This window comes from Cherax quadricarinatus, chromosome 92 (genome assembly GCF_038502225.1).
Source record: "Cherax quadricarinatus isolate ZL_2023a chromosome 92, ASM3850222v1, whole genome shotgun sequence".
Taxonomy (NCBI): Eukaryota; Metazoa; Arthropoda; class Malacostraca; order Decapoda; family Parastacidae; genus Cherax; species Cherax quadricarinatus.
In genome coordinates, this window is record NC_091383.1 from 11,811,450 (window position 1) to 11,835,503 (window position 24,054).

Below are 24,054 nucleotides of genomic sequence, written 5' to 3' on the forward strand. Positions count from 1 at the left end.
GATTTCAACTACCCAATAAAGTGGTCAGAAATTGGCAATTTAGTCAATTTCACTCAAATTTCAGAAGATGCCAATTTCAAAATAGGGTCCAGAATAAACAAGACAGACATTCCTGGCACTAAAATAACATTGTCTCTGTTCATTAGTCACATCTGCAGGCCCCTCTTATATTACTCTTGCTTTCTATTTTGAATTTTTATTCTCACAAAAAATAGAAGATTTACCGTTATGCAGACTACTGCATTATTGTAAAAGCAGTATAAATAATATCGGTGCACTTATGAAAGAATATTACTCACCAGTTGACGTGTATTGGATGTGTGGCGTGATTTGTTTAAGCTTGAACATTGGCAAAAATCAAACATTTCTGCTACTTTGAGCTCAATTTCAAGGTCCTTTTCATCATGAAAACTAACACAAACCTGTTAAATGTCCAAGCTCCAGGCATTCAAAACCTCCTTTACCCCTCCAACCTTTCATTGGGCAACCCTTACCCCTCCTTCCCTCCACCCTAGATTTACATGCCCTCCTAGTCATCCTAATCCTGAAATGGTGTACACTTTTTATTATTTATTTTTTTTATCACCAGTCATGACCAGAAAGGAGAAAATACAATCTCCATCATTCGCTTAATCACAGTTCAGATAATCTCTTCCAACTGCAACATCCTCATCCCTCTTCAAGTGCAGGTACTGTACTTCCCGCCTCCAGGACTCGAGTCTGGCAAGTGGTTTCCGCTTGACGTCCTTCATAAATGTTACCTTGCTCCCACTCCTGCAGCATAGTAGTTCTTTTGTCTTCACTCTGGTCTAATGTGCTCAAACAAACCTGTTGTATGATAAACCCTAGTCTACTCAGAACCTGTTGTATGTTAAACCCTAGTCTACTCAGAACCTGTTGTATGTTAAACCCTAGTCTACTCAGAACCTGTTGTATGTTAAACCCTAGTCTACTCAGAACCTGTTGTATGTTAAACCCTAGTCTACTCAGAACCTGTTGTATGTTAAACCCTAGTCTACTCAGAACCTGTTGTATGTTAAACCCTAGTCTACTCAGAACCTGTTTGGTAAAAGGACATGTACAACTAATGTTTAAGTAAGTTTATTTAGGTACAGGTGAACATAAGTATAATTAACATGTGTAAATTACATAAGATAACACAAACAAATCAGTTGAAGTGACTTATTTTCATTGGGGTTCATGTAATATCTTATTATTTAAAGATAGTGGAAATCAGTCATGTTTATAACCTTAAAAATTAAAACAGCTAAATAACTCAACCATGTGAAAATTAGTAACAGTAAAAGGAGGTGCAGTAGGAATAAGTGAACTGACTTATTTACATGAACACTAAGTAGAGAGGATCATCTTAAAATTGTGGGTACAGGAATGTTCATCTATAAAAGAAATCACTCCTCCCTTTCTGTAGATTTATTCATTAGGTATCTTTTAGTGCTCTTCCTGAACTGGCTCGTGCTAGGACAGGCTTTGACATGCTCAGGCAATATGTTCTGCTTCTTTATTGTTGTATAATAAAAAGTGTGTGAAGAGTGACCACTTACTGTAGGTACTACAAAATTGTGTTCATTTCCTCTAGTACCATACTGGTTTTGGTTCCTAACTTTGACAAACTTTACATCAAGATATTCTGGACAAGATATTTTGGACACTGCTTTTGAGCAATTTTATAAACATGTTGGAGTGTGAGCTAGGTATCATTTATGAAAGGATTCGGAAAAACCGGTTAGCTGGATTTGAGTCCTGGAGGTGGGAAGTAAAGTGCCTGCACTCTGAAGGAAGGATGGGGATATTTGTAGCTTGGAGGGGTATCTAAACTGTAGAATTGGTACACCTTTTGCAAAGGTGATAGTGTGAGTGTTGGTGAAAGCATTTCTTCTTTTTCAGGTAACTCTGCCTCAGTGGGAGATGGCCTGTGTGTTAAAAAAGAAAGTTATTTGTTTGTCAGTATCCAAAAGTAGCATCTTTACTACCTTTGATATTTCAAATGTATCTTTGATATACCTTTGAAGAGTTTTGAGTCTTTCTACTTTCGGAGCCCGGCCATGGGCCAGGCTTGTTTGGTGCTTGCCTGGTCAACTAGGCTCTTCTTGCTGGAGGTCCACTGCCCCACATATCCATCATAGCCTGGTTGATCTCCCACTTGGTGAAGATACTTGTCAGGTTTCTCTTGAAGACTTCTACACTTGTTCCAGCCATGTTTCTGATATCTTCTGGTAGGATGTTGAATAGTCTGAGGCCACGATTGTTGACAGTGTTCCCTTATTGTGCCCACCGCACCCCTGCTCCTCACTTGGTTTATTTTGCACTTCCTCCCATATCTCTCACTCCAGCATGTTATGGCACCAGGGACCAGGCCCTCCAGTACTTTCCAGGTATATATTATCATGCATCTCCTCCACTCCTTTGAGGACACGTTCAAGACTTTAAGACCTTCCCAGTACAGTGGACCCCCGGTATTCGATATTGATCCGTTCCTGAGAGCTCATCGAATACTGAAAATATCGAAAAGCGAATCAATTTTCCCCATAAGAAATAATGGAAGTCAAATTAATCCGTGTAAGACACCCAAAAGTATGAAAATAAATATTTTACCACATGAAACATTAAGTTTAATGCAATAGAATAATTACAATAACAACAATAACAATAGAATAATAACAATAGAATAATTGACACTTACCTTTAATGAAGATCTGGTGATGATTGATGGGATGGGAGGAGGGGAGACTGGATGGTTTTAGTGTTTAGAAGGGGAATCCCCTTCCATTAGGACTTGAGGTAGCAAGTCCTTTTCCGGGGTTACTTCCCTTCTTCTTTTAATGCCACTAGGACAAGCTTGAGAGTCACTGGACCTCTGTCGCACAACAAATCTGTCGATAGAGCTCTGTACCTCCCATTCCCTTATGATTTGTCTAAAATGGGCCACAACATTGTCATTGTAATAGTCACCAGCACGGCTTGCAATAGCTGTGTTAGGGTGATTTTCATCCATAAACGTTTGCAGTTCAACCCACTGTGCACACATTTCCTTAATTTTTGAAGTAGGCACAGTGGATTCCACAACTGGCATAGGCTTCTCAGGGTTAGCCCCAAACCCTTCAAAATCTTTCTTAATTTCCATACTAATTCTCACCCTTTTTACCACAAGGTTGGCACTAGAAGCTTTCTTGGGGCCCATGGTGACTTATTTTGCAAAAACAAGCACCAAAAACAGTGATAATATGGAATGTACCAAATGTATCCTTAGATGCGCGCACACTGGCTGGCTTGTAAACACTGGCACACACGGGGCAGTTCAGGCCACACGTGGACACGTCTCGTACGAATCTTATCGAATACTGGGTTTTCAATCGGATACCGAGGCAAAATTTTTGCATTAAAATGCATTGAATGCCTGATTTATCGAATACCGATGCCATCGAATACTGGGGGTCCACTGTAATTTAAATGCTTTACTGGCTCTATGTGGGCCATAAACAATCTTTGTAGTATTTGTTCAAGCTCTGATATTTCTCCTGCTCTGAATTGGGGCCGTCAACACTGAGCATTATTCCAAATGAGGGAGCACTAGTGATTTGAAGAGTGTCACCATTGGCATTATTTCCTTTATCATCTGTAAACACACTCTAAGGTGTCAGATTTATTTCCTTTTGTTTTCTAAATTTTTACCCTCATTGATTTTTTTATTTATTAAATTTTTTATATCTTTTTACATGTGTATCTTAATTTCAGGTTTCTTTGATAAATCTCTAGGCTTGACTGCTTCTCTTTTGTGTTGCTTTTTTTCCTCATTGTTTGGAATGACCTTTTTGATTCCATTTTGTATATTTTTTGTTTACATGTTCGCAGTTTCCCACCAAGGCAGGGTGACCCAAAAAGAAAGAAAAAAAAGCCCAAAAATGAAAGAAAATGCTTTTATCATCATTCATACATATTAACTGTCTTTGCAGATATGACAGTTTAGATGTCACTCCAGCCAATATCACAAACCCCTCCATTAAAGTGCGGGCATTGTGTGTGTGTGTGTGTGTGTGTGTGTGTGTGTGTGTGTGTGTGTGTGTGTGTGTGTGTGTGTGTGTGTGTGTATTATTTATATACAGTAGGGCCCCACTTTACGGCGTTTCACCTTACGGCATTCTGCTAATACAGCGATTTCAAATTATGACCAAAACTACGTATATGGCAACCCGTCTTTCTAATACAGTGCACCCCACAAGGTTTGTTTACATTCTCCGTGAGCACATCTGCATAATGTCTATAAACTTTCCAAAATTTCAAATGTTTTAAAGTTATTGCATATTTTATATGTACTGTGATAATTATATTTATGTGTACCTGTACCTGAATATACTTGTTCAAGAAAGGTATAAAATACCGACAATATGAAAGTTAAGACACATGTGCAACATCTGGATATCTTTATTGTAGACGTTTCGCCATCCAGTGACTTTATCACTAACTCCAAGGCTGAGGGACTGATTGCCTCATCTTTTGTATATAGTTCTACTATCTTCCAATTATGTCCTAGAATCTGTATTGATAAAGCCACTGGATGGCGAAACGTCTACAATAAAGATATCCAGATGTTGCACATGTGTCTTAACCCTAAATATACTTAAACACTCTGCTGGTGTGCAGGTACACATTAAAATCACTAAGAGTGTCCCTCTAGTCTTAACACCAGTAATAATACTAATACGTACATAATCACTCTTGGGCACATTGCGTTATTTTACGTTAATATAGACATTTTCATTAATCTATGATATTTTCTTCAAAATTATGTAAGAAACACTTCAGCAAATAAACATGCTATGTTTGTTTATCTAGGTAGTAGGTTGGTAGACAGCAACCACCCAGGGAGGTACTACCGTCCTGCCAAGTGAGTGTAAAACGAAAGCCTGTAATTGTTTTACGTAATGGTAGGATTGCTAGTGTCCTTTTTTTCTGTCTCATAAACATGCAAGATTTCAGGTATGTCTTGCTACTTCTACTTACACTTAGGTCACACTACGCATACATGTACAAGCATATACAGTGGACCCTCACCTAACGAACACTTTGCATAACGTTAAATCCGCCTAACGAAGCGTTTGAGCGTAAAAATTTTGGCCCACCTAACGATAAAAAACTCGCCCAACGTGATTCGTCCCGAACCTGTCCGTCCAACCTGAGTGCCTCAGCTGCCCTGCCGTCATTGTTTACAAGCCAGGGTGGCCAGTTTCATGCATACATTCGATACATTTTGTATTATTCCATTATTTATAGTGCTTGTAACTGCTAAATAAGCCACCATGGGCCCAAAGAAAGCTTCTAGTGCCAACCCTGTGGTGAAAAGGGTGAGAAATACTATCTTACCACCATCAGCTGCTGTTGTACCACGGTCAGCTGCTGCTGCTGCTGTACCACGGTCAGCTGCTGCTGCTGCTGTACCACAGTCAGCTGCTGCTGCTGCTGCACAACTGTCAGCTGTACTACTCAAAGATGTGGAGAGACTGTTGTTGGTGTGTCTCAGAGGCATCTCTAGAGTTGGTGTCACCCGGGGCGGAATCGTTGGTGTCACCCAGGGTGGCATCTTTGGTGTCATAAACTCAAACACCACTTTGAGCACAGGCAACTGATCCTACATTTATTCATCTTCAACAATGAAAAAAATCTTGAAAAATAAAGAAAAACACTAGTTCCGATTTAACCTTGAGTACAGGTAACATCTCAGAGAATCTGATATTTCATTTCCTTGCCTTCAATCCTGCAAAATCATCTATCACATCATCAAAATCAATGATTTTCCCTGTATAGGCCTATTTGTACTTTTTTTTTTTTTTTTTATTATCACACTGGCCGATTCCCACCAAGGCAGGGTGGCCCGAAAAAGAAAAACTTTCACCATCATTCACTCCATCACTGTCTTGCCAGAAGGGTGCTTTACACTACAGTTTTAAACTGCAACATTAACACCCCTCCTTCAGAGTGCAGGCACTGTACTTCCCATCTCCAGGACTCAAGTCCGGCCTGCCGGTTTCCCTGAATCCCTTCATAAATGTTACTTTGCTCACACTCCAACAGCACGTCAAGTATTAAAAACCATTTGTCTCCATTCACTCCTATCAAACACGCTCACGCATGCCTGCTGGAAGTCCAAGCCCCTCGCACACAAAACCTCCTTTACCCCCTCCCTCCAACCCTTCCTAGGCCGACCCCTACCCCGCCTTCCTTCCACTACAGACTGATACACTCTTGAAGTCATTCTGTTTCGCTCCATTCTCTCTACATGTCCGAACCACCTCAACAACCATTCCTCAGCCCTCTGGACAACAGTTTTGGTAATCCCGCACCTCCTCCTAACTTCCAAACTACGAATTCTCTGCATTATATTCACACCACACATTGCCCTCAGACATGACATCTCCACTGCCTCCAGCCTTCTCCTCGCTGCAACATTCATCACCCACGCTTCACACCCATATAAGAGCGTTGGTAAAACTATACTCTCATACATTCCCCTCTTTGCCTCCAAGGACAAAGTTCTTTGTCTCCACAGACTCCTAAGTGCACCACTCACTCTTTTTCCCTCATCAATTCTATGATTCACCTCATCTTTCATAGACCCATCCGCTGACACGTCCACTCCCAAATATCTGAATACGTTCACCTCCTCCATACTCTCTCCCTCCAATCTGATATTCAATCTTTCATCACCTAATCTTTTTGTTATCCTCATAACCTTACTCTTTCCTGTATTCACCTTTAATTTTCTTCTTTTGCACACCCTACCAAATTCATCCACCAATCTCTGCAGCTTCTCTTCAGAATCTCCCAAAAGCACAGTGTCATCAGCAAAGAGCAGCTGTGACAACTCCCACTTTGTGTGTGATTCTTTATCTTTCAACTCCACGCCTCTTGCAGCATAGTTTTGGTCATTAGTCATTGGTCATTAGAGGCTCTATGGTGTCACCCCCTAAATGGTGTCACCCAGGGCAACCCCCCTCCTTATGATGCCTCTGGTGTGTCTTAATGAGAAACAGTTACCAAGAAACAATTAATCCCAGAGGGTTAGCCACCCAGGATAACCCAAGAAGGTCAGTGCGTCATCGAGGACTGTCTAACTTATTTCCATTGGGATCCTTAATCTTGTCCCCCAGGATGCAACCCACACCAGTCGACTAACACCCAGGTGAACAGAAAAAAATGCTTGGAACTAGATTAGGTGATGAAAGATTGAATATCAGATTGGAGGGAGAGAGTATGGAGGAGGTGAACGTATTCAGATATTTGGGAGTGGACGTGTCAGCGGATGGGTCTATGAAAGATGAGGTGAATCATAGAATTGATGAGGGAAAAAGAGTGAGTGGTGCACTTAGGAGTCTGTGGAGACAAAGAACTTTGTCCTTGGAGGCAAAGAGGGGAATGTATGAGAGTATAGTTTTACCAACGCTCTTATATGGGTGTGAAGCGTGGGTGATGAATGTTGCAGCGAGGAGAAGGCTGGAGGCAGTGGAGATGTCATGTCTGAGGGCAATGTGTGGTGTGAATATAATGCAGAGAATTAGTAGTTTGGAAGTTAGGAGGAGGTGCGGGATTACCAAAACTGTTGTCCAGAGGGCTGAGGAAGGGTTGTTGAGGTGGTTCGGACATGTAGAGAGAATGGAGCGAAACAGAATGACTTCAAGAGTATATCAGTCTGTAGTGGAAGGAAGGCGGGGTAGGGGTCGGCCTAGGAAGGGTTGGAGGGAGGGGGTAAAGGAGGTTTTGTGTGCGAGGGGCTTGGACTTCCAGCAGGCATGCGTGAGCGTGTTTGATAGGAGTGAATGGAGACAAATGGTTTTTAATACTTGACGTGCTGTTGGAGTGTGAGCAAAGTAACATTTATGAAGGGATTCAGGGAAACCGGCAGGCCGGACTTGAGTTCTGGAGATGGGAAGTACAGTGCCTGCACTCTGAAGGAGGGGTGTTAATGTTGCAGTTTAAAAACTGTAGTGTAAAGCACCCTTCTGGCAAGACAGTGATGGAGTGAATGATGGTGAAAGTTTTTCTTTTTCGGGCCACCCTGCCTTGGTGGGAATCGGCCGGTGTGATAATAAAAAAAAAAAAAAAAAAAATAACTAGTGCTCATGTTGGTTATTTTAAGGCCAGCAAAGGTTGGTCTGAGAGATTTAAGAATCATAGTGGCATACACAGTGCGATAAGGCATGGCTAAGTTGAAAAATTCCAACCCCAACAAGTTTTCAATTGTGAGGAAACAGGCCTGTTCTGGAAGAAAATGCCAAACAAGGCCTACATTACTCAGGAGGAAAAGGCACTCCCAGGACACAAGCCTATGAAAGACAGGCTAACTTTCTTGTTTTGTTGTAATGTTAGTGGGGATTGCAAAGTGAAGCCTTTACTAATGTATCACTCTGAAAATCCCAGAGTGTTCAAGAACAACAATGTCTCATCACTCATCAGTACTCTTCAGTAAAGGTAAGTGTCATTTTTACATTTATTTATATAGTTATTGTGCATGTCTCGTTGTTTTCTTTGTAGGGAAATGTATATTTCATGAAAAAAAAATGATTTTTTTAATACTTTTGGCTGTCTGGAACGGATTAATTGGATTTCCATTATTTTTTATGGGGAAAATTAAGTCGGCTAACGATAATTTCATCTAACGATGAGCTCTCTGGAACGGATTAATGTCTTTAGGCGAGGGTCCACTGTATATGCACACCCCTCTGGGTTTTCTTCTATTTTCTTTCTAGTTCTTATTCTTGTTTGTTTCCTCTTATCTCCATGGGGAAGTGGAACAGAATTCTTCCTCCGTAAGCCATGCGTGTTGAAGAGGCAACTAAAATGCCGGGAGCAAGGGACTAGTAACCCCTTCTGTATAAATTACAGGAGAAGGGGCCGCATCCCACCCTGCCTCAGTGGGATGCGGCTGGTGCGTTGAAAGAAGAAAGATTGTGTATGAGGTGTGGTAGCCGGGTGAAGGGAAACCATTACTTTTTCTCTGGTCCAGCTTCAGAGAAAACGTGTGTGAATCTGGGTTTGACCTAGTCACTCCACCTTAAAACAATGCTTTTGTTCACAATTCTTAGCTTGAATTATTCATTACTTCTCCCTTCGTTTATGATGGCATCTAAAGGTAGTTGTTAGAAATGATTAAACTCAGTGAATGTGGTATGTCGATGGTAATATGGCTCTGGGCTGCATTAATATCGTGTAGCTATGTAGCCCAGGCTACCTACCGGCTACCTACACCTGACTTCCTACAAATAAATACTACTCACCTCTCATCCTACAGTAAAACTACAGTGGAACCTCAAATTTCGAACGTATCTCTTATCGAACTCTTTGAAAATAGAACCCTTTTTTCAAACCAACTTTCCCCTATTATCGAACTCGCTCCTATTTTTGAACCGCTGGATACCGGACTTGTCCGGCAGCCCGCTCTGTCTGTGTCCCCACGCAGGCGCCATGAACCAGTCTGGTTTTGTTGATGCTTGAGTGAACACTAACCTGCGATCTCATTCAAACATTTTACGATTATTTCATTGTGTTTAGTCCTTGTGGGACTGTGAAATAAGCTACAATTGGAGCAATGAAACTTGCTAGTGGTACCCGTGTGGTAAAGAAAGTGAGAAACACCATAGATGTGAAGAAGGAAATAATACAGAAGTGGAATGATGTCCAAGTGGAATGATGTCCAAATGTTTGTGCAGAAGTACCACCCTGAGCAAGCTGAAACAAGCCATCTTTGCAACAAGTTCAGTGACAGAACCATGCCCCATTTTAGAGAAATCTTAAAGAGGCACCAGAAACAGAGGACTGTGGACAGTTATTTTGTGAGACAGGGGTCCAGTGACTCTCAAGCTGGTCCTAGTGGCATTAGAAGACAGAGAAGGGAAGTAACCCCACAGAGGGCTTTCATACCTGAAGTCCTCATGGAGGGGGATTCTCCTTCCAAACACTAACCCCAACTCCCTCTCTCCTCCCTATCTTCCAGATGCCATCACCAATCTTCAATAAAGGTAAGTAAAATGTTATTTTGTATGTTATTTAAATTTATTAATATATAATTGAACACTATCAAGGTAGTAGGTTGGTAGACAGCAACCGCCCAGGGAGGTACTACCGTCCTGCCAAGTGAGTGTAAAACGAAAGCCTGTAATTGTTTTACATGATGGTAGGATTGCTGGTGTCCTTTTTTCTGTCTCATGAACATGCAAGATTTCAGGTACGTCTTGCTACTTCTACTTACACTTAGGTCACACTACACATACATGTACAAGCACATATATACACACCCCTCTGGGTTTTCTTCTATTTTCTTTCTAGTTCTTATTCTTGTTTATTTCCTCTTATCTCCATGGGGAAGTGGAACAGAATTCTTCCTCCGTAAGCCATGCGTGTTGTAAGAGGCAACTAAAATGCCGGGAGCAAGGGGCTAGTAACCTCTTCTCCTGTATATATTACTAAATGTAAAAGGAGAAACTTTCGTTTTTCCTTTTGGGCCACCCCGCCTCGGTGGGATACGGCCGGTGTGTTGAAAGAAGAAGAATTGAACACTATATTTGTTTTGTGTATGTAAAACTGTAATTAATCTCTATAAAATTTATTTTGTTTTGTGAATATTTTTGGGTTTCTGGAACGGATTAATTGTATTTCCATTATTTCTTATGAGAAATATTGCTTCGCTTTTCAGACTTTTCGAATTTAGAACTAACTCCTGGAACGGATTAAGTGTGATATTTGAGGTTCCACTGTACACATATTTTAAGGTAAATAATGAGTGCACTGTACAGTGTACCCTCGGTTATCAGCCATAATCCGTTCCAGAAGGTTGGCCTAAATCCAAAAAGGCTGAAAACCAAAATACATAATATTTCCCACAGCGCTGTATAGCCCTTGTGGCGTAGCGCTTCTTTTTGATTATAATAATAATAATTTTCCCATAAGAATTAATGTAAATCCAATTAATCCACTTTAGACACCCTAAAATATTAACCCTTTCAGGGATTCGGCCGTACTAGTACAGCTTACGCACCCGGGTTTTTGACGTACTAGTACGCCTAAATTCTAGCGCCCTCAAATCTAGTGAGACAAAGCTGGTAGGCCTACATATAAAAGAATGGGTCTATGTGGTCAGTGTGCACAGTATAAAAAAAATCCTGCAGCTTACAGTGCTTAATGAGAAAAAAAAGCTTTGACTGTGTTTTTGGATTAAAACAGCAACTTTGCATTATATTTTCGTATGGTATTTATTGTTGTATTCTAGTTTCCTGGTCTAATTCTATAGAATGGAAGACATATTACAGAAATTGAGATGATTTTGACTGATTTTACCATGAAAAGTACCTTGAAATTGAGCTCAAAGTAGCAGAAATGTTCGATTTTTACCAAAGTTCAAAAGTAAACAAATCATGCTAAGCATCCAATACATGTCAACTGGTGAGTCTAATATTCTTTCACAAGTGCGCTGATATTATTTATACCATTTTTTACACTAATGCAGTAGTCTACATAACAGTAAATCTTCTATTTTTTGTGAGAATAAAAATTCAAAGTGGAAAGCAAAAGAATGTAAGAGGGGCATGGGGATGTGACTAATGAACAGAGGAAATGTCATTTTAGTGCCAGGAATGTCTTTCTTCAAATCAAATCAAAGTTTATTCTCTGATCCACCAGGAGGCCTGGTCACAGACCGGGCCGCGGGGGCGTTGACCCCCGGAACTCTCTCCAGGTAAAACTCCAGGTATAAGGATTACAATGTGGGGTTTACAGATTTTGGTTATTTTGTGGTTTACATGTAATAAAATACTAATTACAGAGGGGGGCCACTAGAACACCTAGCAAGGCTAGGCATTTCGGGCAAACTTAGATTAATTCTTGTTTATTCTGGACCCTATTTGGAAATTGGCATCTTTTGAAATTTGTGTGAAATTGGCAAAATTGCTAAATTCTGACCACTGTATTGGATAGCTGAAATTGGTAAGTGGGTGTTACCTTGTACTCATTCGATAGAAAAAATGGAGTTCTAGCGAAATACAGTGGATCCCCGGTATTCGATATTAATCCGTTCCTGAGAGCTCATCGAATACCGAAAATATCGAAAAGCAAACCAATTTTCCTCATAAGAAATAATGGAAATCAAATTAATCCGTGCAAGACTCCCAAAAGTATGAAAAAAAAATTTTTACTACATGAAATATTAAGTTTAATGCAATAGAATAATTACAGTAACAACATTAACAATAGAATAATAACAATAGAATAATTGACACTTACCTTTAATGAAGATCTGGTGATGATTGATGGGATGGGAGGAGGGGAGACTGGATGGTTTTAGTGTTTAGAAGGGGAATCCCCTTCCATTAGGACTTGAGGTAGCAAGTCCTTTTCCGGGGTTACTTCCCTTCTTGTTTTAATGCCACTAGGACAAGCTTGAGAGTCACTGGATTTCTGTCGCACAACATATCTGTCCATAGTGGCCTGTGCCTCCCATTCCTTTAAGATTTGTCTAAAATGGGCCACAACATTGTCATGGTAATAGTCACCAGCACGGCTTGCAATAGCTGTGTTAGGGTGATTTTCATCCATGAAGGTTTGCAGTTCAACCCACTTTGCACACATTTCCTTAATTTTTGAAGTAGGCACAGTGGATTCCACACCTGGCATAGGCTTCTCAGGGTTAGCCCCAAACCCTTCAAAATCTTTCTTAATTTCCATACTAATTCTCACCCTTTTTACCACAAGGTTGGCACTAGAAGCTTTCTTGGGGCCCATGGTGACTTATTTTGCAGAAACAAGCACCAAAAACAGTGATAATATGGATAATATGGAATGTACCGAATGTATCCTTAGATGCGTGCACACTGGCTGGCTTGTAAACACTGGCACACACGGGGCAGTTCAGGCCACATGTGGACACGTCTCGTACCAATCGTATCGAATACCGGGTTTTCGATCGGATACCGAGGCAAAATTTTTGCGATATAATGCATCGAATACTGGATTTATTGAATACCGATGCCATCGAATACTGGGGGTCCACTATAGTTATGATTTTTGTCGACTAGTACACTGGAATTGACCGAAAATAGGGCTCAAAGTGGGCAAAATCGCCGATGTGTAAACATCGAGACCGCTAACTTCGCGAGAGCATAATTCCGTAAGTTTTCCATCAAATTTCACAATTTTGGTGTCATTATGATCGGGAAAAGATTCTCTATCTTTTCATAAAAAATATTTTTTTTTTTTAAATTTGGGCGACCCTGAGAACAAGTTTCTGAGAGGGCCTGTCGATCCTGAAAGGGTTAACAAAAATACATTTTTTAACCCTTTGAAGGTCGGTCACATACAGGTAGAGGAGATCGGGGCTAGTTGGCACACTTTTGACGTTTTCGGTGACGAAAGAAAAACAACAAACGATTTTGGTAATTTTATACTTCCAGTGAAAAATATAAATCTTCCTCTTACTTTTCATGAAATAAAAAAATAATTTTCTTTCAAAACAAAAGCACAGCATTCTGTAGAAAAAAACATTTCACGTGTGCCAACATGCCCTATGTACGGGGTAAGTTGGCACAGCAAATAGTAATAGTAAATTAGGAATACATATATAACAGTAAATTTAGATATTGATTATTCATAATGTTTCATTTCAAGAATATTCAGTTCCATAGAAACTTAAAAATCTTTTCTTAGTAAAGAAAGAAACCTTTTTTAATAAAATAAAATTTAAAACTTACTAGGTGTTATGCATTCAATTGAAAATAATTGCACTTCCAGATAATAATTGCACAGAATACTTAACACATAAGGTGAACTTAATCTAAATCATCATCTGAGTGACAGTTGGGGCATGTATAAAACAATTCTTTCTCAGTGTAGGCTTCGTGGGCCCACAACTTGCACATTCTACACTGTATCCATTCTTCTGGTGGTTTGCTTTTGGAAAAAGGACCCATACATACCAAACAGAGACTGTCCTATTCATCTGAACTTTCCTCGTCACCATGAACATGTTTTGATTTCTTTGATTGTTTCTTCTTTGCTTCTTTTAATATCTTTTCCAGTGCCTTTCACTGGCATGTCAGTCAAAATGGCAGAGGAGCGTTTCCTCCTCTTCCTGGGACCAGCTTTATGCAATGGCCTCAGTTCTTCGGGAGTTGGGTCTTTCTTCTCACAGAGTCCAGAAGTAGAGGGTCTTGGTTCATTGGCAAGTTGACACTGTGCCAATTTGCCCCATTTTTGTTGTACCAACTTGCCCCAACCATACCAATGTTCATAAATAAATGGTTTTAGTATACATTAATAAACCTAATATAAACTGTTTCATGGGTAAACAATCATTAAACCCTAAGTTAAATTATGGCTAAATTGGATATTTCTCATCTATAACCCCATACATGTTACAGCAAACAATATAAGCAAATGATAATTTACTTACCGGCATCAAAATCAAAATTTTCCCCACTCCAGTTAAGTACTGCAACCTCTTGGTATGGTAGCTTGTTGGTGAGTGAGGAAGCACGTGGTGATCTTATTAACAATGCCGTCTAGCGGTAAATATTTGAATTATTACAAGTGTGTCAACTTACCCCTGTTGCCAACTAGCCCTGGTCTCCCCTACGTCATTGCAGCCAGGGTCGGTCACGTACTTGTACGCCTAAATTCTAGCGCCTTCAGATCCGGTGGAAGAAAGCTGGCAGGCCTACATATGAAAGAATGAGTCTACACAGCCATATTATTACCATGTTCACTGAGTTTGCTTCTAACAACTACCTTTAACACTTTCAACACACCGGCCGCATCCCACCGAGGCGGGGTGGGCCAAAAGGAAAAACGAAAGTTTCTCCTTTTACATTTAGTAACATATACAGGAGAAGGGGTTACCAGCCCCTTGCTCCCGGCATTTTAGTCGTCTCTTACAACACGCATGGCTTACGGAGGAAGAATTCTGTTCCACTTCCCCATGGAGGTAAGAGGAAATAAACAAGGACAAGAACTAGAAAGAAAATCCAGAACGGCGTGTATATATATGCTTGTACATGTATGTGTAGTGACACCCGAGTGTAAGTAGAAGTAGCAAGACGTACCTGAAATCTTGCATGTTTATGAGACAGAAAAAAGGACACCAGCAATCCTACCATCATGTAAAACAATTACAGGCTTTCGTTTTACACTCACTTGGCAGGACGGTAGTACTTCCCTGGGCGGCTACTGTCTTTGAAAGAAAGAACTACCTTTAAGTGCCATCATAAACAAAGGGAGAAGTAATGAATAATTCATGCCGAGAATTGTAAATAAATGCTGAATCAGAGAATACATAATGTTTACTCTCCACCTGACTCTCCACTCGATAGCATATAAACATGCAATGTTTATATGCTATATGCTATGTAATGTGTTTCTTACATAATTTTGAAGAATATATCATAGATGGATTAATGAAAATGTCTATATTAACCTAAATCCATCAATCTTGAAAAGAATACAGCATATCTGCGAAGGGAATTCTTTGCTTGCCTAACCCTTGGGCACGACCTACTTCCACACTGGACAAATGTCATACCACCTACTACTGCTGCACCTCTGCTGCCTACAATATATAAGCTGCTACTTCGCAGATATGCTGTATTCTTTTCAAGATCGATGGACTGACCACATCGACTCAAGGCTGAGGGACTGATTACCTCAAACTCCTGTTCTTCCCCGTTCTCCTTTGTATGGACTGATGAAGCCACTGTGTGGCGAAACGTTTCCTCAATAAAGATACCCAATGGTTCTCTGAACCATTCATCAAGAATCACGCTACATAGCATATAAACATGCAACGTTAATATGCGATGTATGTTTAATACGTAATAATCACTCTTGGGCACATTAAATGTCTTATTTTAGGTTAATATGGACAAAAAGAGATTATGAGGTTAAAGTTGCAAAAGAATCGAAGACTAACCCAAAAGGATTCTTTCAGGTATACAGAAGTAAGATCAGGGACAAGATAGGCCCACTCAAAAGTTCCTCGGGTCAGCTCACTGACAGTGATAAGGAAATGTGTAGAATTTTTAACACATACTTCCTCTCAGTTTTTACACAGGAGGATACCAACGATATTCCAGTAATGATAAATTATGTAGAACAGGACGATAATAAACTGTGCACTATTAGGGTCACAAGTGACATGGTCCTTAGGCAAATAGATAAATTAAAACCTAACAAATCCCCAGGCCCTGATGAACTGTATGCAAGGGTTCTAAAGGAATGTAAAGAGGAGCTTAGCACACCTTTGGCTAATCTTTTCAACATATCACTACAAACTGGCATGGTGCCAGATAAGTGGAAAATGGCAAATGTGATACCTATTTTCAAAACAGGTGACAGGTCCTTAGCTTCGAACTATAGACCAATAAGCCTAACCTCCATAGTGGGAAAATTTATGGAATCAATAATTGCCGAGGCAGTTCGTAGCCATCTTGAAAAGCATAAATTAATCAACGAATCTCAGCATGGTTTTACAAAGGGGCGTTCCTGCCTTACGAATTTATTAACTTTTTTCACTAAGGTATTTGAGGAGGTAGATCATGGTAATGAATATGATATTGTGTATATGGACTTCAGTAAGGCTTTTGACAGGGTCCCACATCAGAGACTATTGAGGAAAATTAAAGCACATGGAATAGGAGGAGAAATTTTTTCCTGGATAGAGGCATGGTTGACAAATAGGCAGCAGAGAGTTTGCATAAATGGGGAGAAATCAGAGTGGGGAAGCGTCACGAGCGGTGTTCCACAGGGGTCAGTGTTGGGCCCCCTGCTGTTCACAATCTACATAAACGACATAGATGAGGGCATAAAGAGCGACATCGGCAAGTTTGCCGATGACACCAAAATAGGCCGTCGAATTCATTCTGACGAGGACATTCGAGCACTCCAGGAAGATTTGAATAGACTGATGCAGTGGTCGGAGAAGTGGCAGATGCAGTTTAATATAGACAAATGCAAAGTTCTAAATGTTGGACAGGACAATAACCATGCCACATATAAACTAAATAATGTAGATCTTAATATTACGGATTGCGAAAAAGATTTAGGAGTTCTGGTTAGCAGTAATCTGAAACCAAGACAACAGTGCATAAGTGTTCGCAATAAAGCTAATAGAATCCTTGGCTTCATATCAAGAAGCATAAATAATAGGAGTCCTCAGGTTGTTCTTCAACTCTATACATCCTTGGTTAGGCCTCATTTAGATTATGCTGCACAGTTTTGGTCACCGTATTACAGAATGGATATAAATTCTCTGGAAAATGTACAAAGGAGGATGACAAAGATGATCCCATGTATCAGAAACCTTCCCTATGAGGATAGACTAAGGGCCCTGAAACTGCACTCTCTAGAAAGACGTAGAATTAGGGGGGATATGATTGAGGTGTATAAATGGAAGACAGGAATAAATAAAGGGGATGTAAATAGAGTGCTGAAAATATCTAGCCTAGACAGGACTCGCAGCAATGGTTTTAAGTTGGAAAAATTCAGATTCAGGAAGGATATAGGAAAGTACTGGTTTGGTAATAGAGTTGTGGATGAGTGGAACAAACTCCCAAGTACCGTTATAGAGGCCAGAACGTTGTGTAGCTTTAAAAATAGGTTGGATAAATACATGAGTAGATGTGGGTGGGTGTGAGTTAGACCTGATAGCTTGTGCTAACAGGTCGATTGCCGTGTTCCTCCCTTAAGTCAATGTGACCTGACCTGACTAGGTTGGGTGCATTGGCTTAAGCCGGTAGGAGACTTGGACCTGCCTCGCATGGGCCAGTAGGCCTTCTGCAGTGTTCCTTCGTTCTTATGTTCTTATGTTCTTATATTCATTAATCTGTCTATGATATTTTCTTCAAAATTATACTATAAGAAATACACATTACATAGCATATAAACATGCAATGTTTATATGCTGTGGGCTTTGTTTATATGCTATGTTTATATGCTATGCTAATGGTCGGGTGGAGGGTGAACATTACATTTTCTCTGGTCCAGCTTCAGAGAAAACATGTATGAATATGCGTTGGCCCAGTAACCAATCACCCTTAATAGTACATAAGGCTTATGTTTACAATTCTCGGCATGAATTATTATTTCTCCTTTTGGTTATGATGGCATCTAAAGGTAGTTGTTAGAAACGATTAAATTCAGTGAACATGGTATGTCGATGGTAATAATATGGCTGTAGGCCACAGTGTATGTAGGTACGTATACGCTTGGGATGTAGTCCCTCTGGGACTACAAATACAGTGGACCCCCGCATAACGCTATTAATCCGTTCCTGAGAGCTCAATGTTTTGCGAAATTATCGTTATGTGAATTAATTTTCCCCATAAGAAATAATGGAAATCAAATTAATCCGTGCAAGACACCCAAAAGTATAAAAAAAAATTTTTTTACCACATGAAATATTAATTTTAATACACACAAACTAAAGAAAACATGCACAGTTACATGACACTTACCTTTATTGAAGATCTGGTGATGATTGATGGGATGGGAGGAGGGGAGACTGGATGGTTTTAGTGTTTAGAAGGGGAATCCCCTTCCATTAGGACTTGAGGTGTCGAGTCCTTTTCCGGGGTTGCTTCCCTTCTTCTTTTAATGCCACTAGGACCAGCTTCAGTCACTGGACTTCTGTCGCACAACATATCTGTCCATAGTGGCCTGTACCTCTCGTTCCTTTATGACTTTCCTAAAGTGTTTCACAACAGTGTCAGTGTAATAGTCACCAGCACGGCTTGCAATAGCTGTCTGAGGGTGATTTTCATCCATGAAGGTTTGCACTTCAAGCCACTTTGCACAGATTTCCTTAATCTTTGAAGTAGGCAACTTCTTCAATTTCTCTCTCCGAACTGGCAGCCTCACCATGCCTTATCACACTATGTATGCCACTACGCCTCTTAAATCTCTCAAACCAACTTTTGCTGGCCTTAAATTCACTCGCATCACTACTAATTGCAGGCATTTTTCTAATTAAATCCTCGTGCAACTTCCTAGCCTTTTCACTTATGACCGTTTGAGAGATGCTATCGGCTGCTATATGTTTTTAGTTTATCCACACCAATAACAGTCTCTCAACATCTTCTATCACTTGCGATCTCTGTTTCGAAAGCACAGTTAAACCTTTGGCAAGAACAGCTTCCTTGATTGCCGTTCTCTTGGACACAATAGAAGCGATGGTTGATTGGGGTTTACTATACAACCTGGCCAGCTCGGAGACACGCACTCCACTTTCATACTTAGCAATGATCTCTTTCTTCATCTCCATAGTAATTCTCACCCTTATTCCTGTAGGATTGGCACTAGAAGCTTTCTTGGGGCCCATGGTCACTTATTTTTCAGGTGAAATCACTATAAAAAGGCTGTAATAATACGAAATGTTCCGATTGTATGCTTGAATGTTACCGCGGATGCTGGCTTGTAAACAATGCCACTGGCAGAACAAGTGAGGCTGGCTCAGGCCGCATGGACGTGTCTTGGACGAATCGCGTTGAGCGAATTTTTTAACACTATGCGAGGCAAAATTTTAGCGATAAAATGTATCGCAATGTGGATTTAACACTATGTGATGCCAACGTTATGCGGGGGTCCACTGTAAATATTATTCGCCAACAAGAGTCTTCAATAAAAGTATATAATGTTCATTTATCATTAAAATTAGTCATCTATATTTATTTCTCATTTTTTTCTGTATGTAAAACTAGTTATTCTCTATAAAAAATTTTTTTTTTGTTTTTGTTAATATTTTTGGATGTCTGAAACAGATTAATTGGATTTACATTATTTCTTATGGGAAATATTACTTTGGTTTTTGGCCATTTTGGATTTAGGCCGACCATCTGGAACGGATTAATTATGAAAACTGGGGGTCTACTGTATATGTAATTTCTTCATGGGGAAATGGAACAGAATTCTTCCTCCATAAGCTATGCATGTCATAAGAGGTGACTAAAATGTTGGGATCAAGGGGCTAGTAACCCCTTCTCCTGTATACTACATTACTAAATTTAAAGAGAGAAACTAATTTTTCTTTATAGGTCACCCTACCTCGGTGGGATATGGCCCGGTCGTTGAAAGAAAACTGTATAATTTGTTTGTACTACCTATAACTCTAACTTACTTTTATTCCATTTTTTTTTTGAAAGTAAGTAAATAGATTTGTGTGCATGATGGTGTTGACTGAAATATACAGACATGTATACTAGCTTGAATTTAAGTTTTACAGTACAATAAATTCATGTTTGTTTTATTGACAAATTCATTTAATTTATTTGCAGGTAAACTTAGGAATGCTTAATCGAGCAACTCATACACTCCTCTATTATCGTCAGTGTTTCAAACATTCAGCCGCAAAATTTTTTAGCCAGAAGATCACCTCTGTTCATCCCTACAACATTGTGCTTTTGGGTCATGCTGAAAAGGTATATTGTAATAATTTGTCTTGTTTGTTGGCAGTCTTACCCATGTGTTCTCACATGTGTGAATCTCTCGTCTCATGCTGTTAGCAACACAGAAGCTTACCATGACGATTGTATAGCATTTTAACACAAAGTTTGACAGGAATATTCCTATGACCAACTATTATTAGTAATGGTTAACACATGACTGAGGGAAATATAAAATGTAATTTTTGAAGTCTGTAATTTGTATTTTGTTACTTTGAAATACAGCATAATTGTCTGTTTTTTTGTTTCAGCAAAACTTAAAAAAAATGGAAGAGCTTTTAAAATGCCTTAAAGAAGACAACATTTTACCTAATGAAGCTACATATGCAGCGTTGCTGAACTGCCTCGGACGGTTACCAGAAAGTCCAGCAAATACAAGTGATATTAACACATACCTCTCAGCTGTAAAGGAAGCAGTAAGTTATTATTTAATAATTCAGTTGTTTGTTGTGTATATCTGTGGCTGTGAGGGAAACTGGGAATATTGTATATAGAGCCATTCAAGAGATTATGTTTATATTTGGAAACTTCTTGGATCATATGTACTAAATATATTTCCAGCACAAAAATATGTGCTCCACCAGAGAGGTTATTTAGCATCGAGAGGATGGTACTTTATGGGAGAAGAGCACTGTACAGCATTATAGTGTAACACTGTATTACACTATTTCACACAATAGTGACTGATACAAGTAGTTAAAGTTATTATATGTTTCTGACAAAAAAACTGAATGGTCTTGAAATATTACATTATAATACAAAAAACAGTTGCCACAACAGTTAGGGGCACCTGCAGTCACTAACTGAAAAATGATTGTTAGATGTAACCACCACAGCACAGTAGGAGAATGCAGCATTATCACATGCTTGGCCTCTAGTTTCAATATAGTATTCCTTAACCCTTTGACTGTCACAAGCCCCTTTCTGAAACTCATTCTGTGTCGCAAAATTTTTGGAAAAAAAAATTATTTTTTCTTATGAAATGATAGAGAATCTTTTCCCAATGGTAAAGACACCAAAAGTACGAAATTTGGTTGAAAACTCACAGATTTGCACTCCCGCGAATTTAGCGGTCTCGGCAACATATAAGCATTGGCGATTTCGCCAACTTTGAGCCCTATTTTCGGCCAATTCCATTATTCCAGTTGACCAAACTCATAGCTATTTCTTTAGAACTCCATTTTTTCTATCAATTGAGTACAAGAAACCGCTCATTTACCGATTTGAACTACCCAATAAAGTGGTCAGAAATTGGCAATTTGGCCAATTTCACACAAATTAAAAAAGATGCCAATTTCAAAATAGGGTCCAGAATAAGCAATGTAAACATTCTTGGCACTAAAATAACATATCCTCTGTTCATTAGTCACGTCTCTAGGCCCCTCTTATATTACTATTGCTTTCTATTTTGATTTTTTATTCACACAAAAAATAGAAAATTTACTGTTATACAGTCTACTGCATTATTGTAAAAATGGTATAAATAATATCAGTGCACCAGTGAAAGAATATCAGACTCCCGAGTTGGCGTGTATTGGACGTGTGGTGTGATTTGCTTACTCTTGAACATTGATAAAAATCGAACATTTCCGCTACTTTGAGCTCAATTTCAAGGTCATTTTCATCATGAAACTAATCAAAATCATCTCTATTTTTGCAGAATGTTTTCCATTTTATCACATGAGACCATAAAAACGAGAATACAACCATAAATACTATATGAAAATACACCTCAAAATCAGCATTTTAATCCAAAAAAATGGTCAGTTTTTTTCTCATTATGCACTGCGTGCTGCAGGATTTTTTTTATACAGTGCACAGACCCATTCTCTCACATGTGGGCCTACCAGCTTTCTCCTGCTTGATTTGAAGCCGCTAGAATTATTTTTTTTTTTTTTTTTTTCAATAAGTCGGCCGTCTCCCACCGAGGCAGGGTGACCCAAAAAAGAAAGAAAATACTTTCATCGTCATTCAACACTTTCACCACACTCACACATTATCACTGTTTTTGCAGAGGTGCTCAGAATACAACAGTTTAGAAGCATATACGTATAAAGATACACAACATATCCCTCCAAACTGCCAATTATTGAGTATATATATGTCCGAAACACTGGCTTATAAGATGTATACACCTACCATCCGACTTACGACCTGCTCGACATACGTCCACTCGACTTACGACCGTGCATCTGGCAGCTGGGCTGGGCCGGCTGATGCACACCACTGTACAATTTTTGAAAATACTCGCAGCGGCAATGTATCATGCAGGCAGCATCAGTTTGAGTAACCCTGCCCTATCAGCAGCATCATACTGTATTAACTGTACTAACTGGACAGTAAATTTCACCATGGCTTCTAAGATGAAGTCTGAATCTTGCACTAGAGATTGTGGCAAGAAAGGCTCTTACGACCAAAACAGTCAAAGGGTTAATTAAACTACAGTAGTTATATATTATGTTTTGCATGTCATGGGGGTACTTGATGCTTGTGAGTAGAAAATATTGGTGGTATTAGAGAAGATGATATCAAACAGCAGTAATTCATTGGTTATGGATTAATGAAGATGGTAAATGGAAATGTTTAGAAACAGAAACCTACCAGGTCTGTAAGACGTACAAGTGGGCTAAGTCTTCCTACGTGAAAAACATTGGTCTTCAGTAAATATAAAGTCACAATACTTTTGCTGGAGCCAAGGTGGCATGACAGTGGTCGAGGACGGACTGAAACATCAACATCGTATGTTTCCTTTCCTGAGTGAGGGTTATTTGTGAATTGTTCCTTCATGATATAGAACACATCAGTTAATTCATACTTTTTTGAAGGAAGCTTTGATTACATGTACATTCCAAAATTTTATAAGTTTTCTAATACATAATATTGTACTGTATGCTCTCTTTCCATAAACTGTTGTAGGCCTGCAGTACCAGGTTGTGCTATAAGCAGCAGCCAGCAGTTTCCACTCAATATGGAAATGAAAAGTTGGATTAAGTAATAACTTATTTGATATACTGTATGTATTCAACCCTTGCTTTAGTGAATTGGAGCCTTAATCCGAAGAATTAGACCTTTTCATCTTCACACCAATTCTAAATAATCTCCCAAACCTCCTGGAGTTTTCATTTGTACAGATATATCCCCTATTGTGAAATCCAGCTCCTAGACAGAAAAAAAAGGTCACTGTTAACTCTGTTCTAATGTAACTTCTGTTAGTAGTGCTGTGATGGTTGGGTCACACCACCAACGAAAAGATGGGTTATCTTATGCATGTCAGATGGCCATTTGATGAGATGTCATCTGGCAGAACTTTTGATGGAAGAAATACTGCTGAAAGCTACCTACAGATATAGTAGCAACTAAGGGTGTATGACTCCTAACAGTCTTTCTGGCTTACTTACTCTCATTAATAATTGAAAGATAAAGAGTTGGTGCCCTTGTCTAATTACCTACGTGGGCTAATTCTGGAGGTGCCATTCTGGTGTTGTGCATCAGGTTAGGTAAGAGGTGATTTGCAGGGAATAGTAGCACTACCAGCTTTGCTTTATGAGATATTACCTTATTCTCCTGG

The 24,054-nt window shown here is 39.5% G+C and overlaps 1 protein-coding gene across 1 annotated transcript in view; it reads left to right on the forward strand.

The window, feature by feature from the left end:
* The window catches only part of PolrMT (mitochondrial RNA polymerase), a 301,092-nt gene that overhangs the window by 12,050 nt on the left and 264,988 nt on the right, over positions 1-24,054 (forward strand). Inside the window, exons 4-5 of the mRNA XM_070104506.1 lie at positions 20,319-20,462; positions 20,738-20,902. Of these exons, the coding sequence (XP_069960607.1) occupies positions 20,319-20,462; positions 20,738-20,902 (309 nt within the window). The remainder of the gene's footprint in view (positions 1-20,318; positions 20,463-20,737; positions 20,903-24,054) is intronic.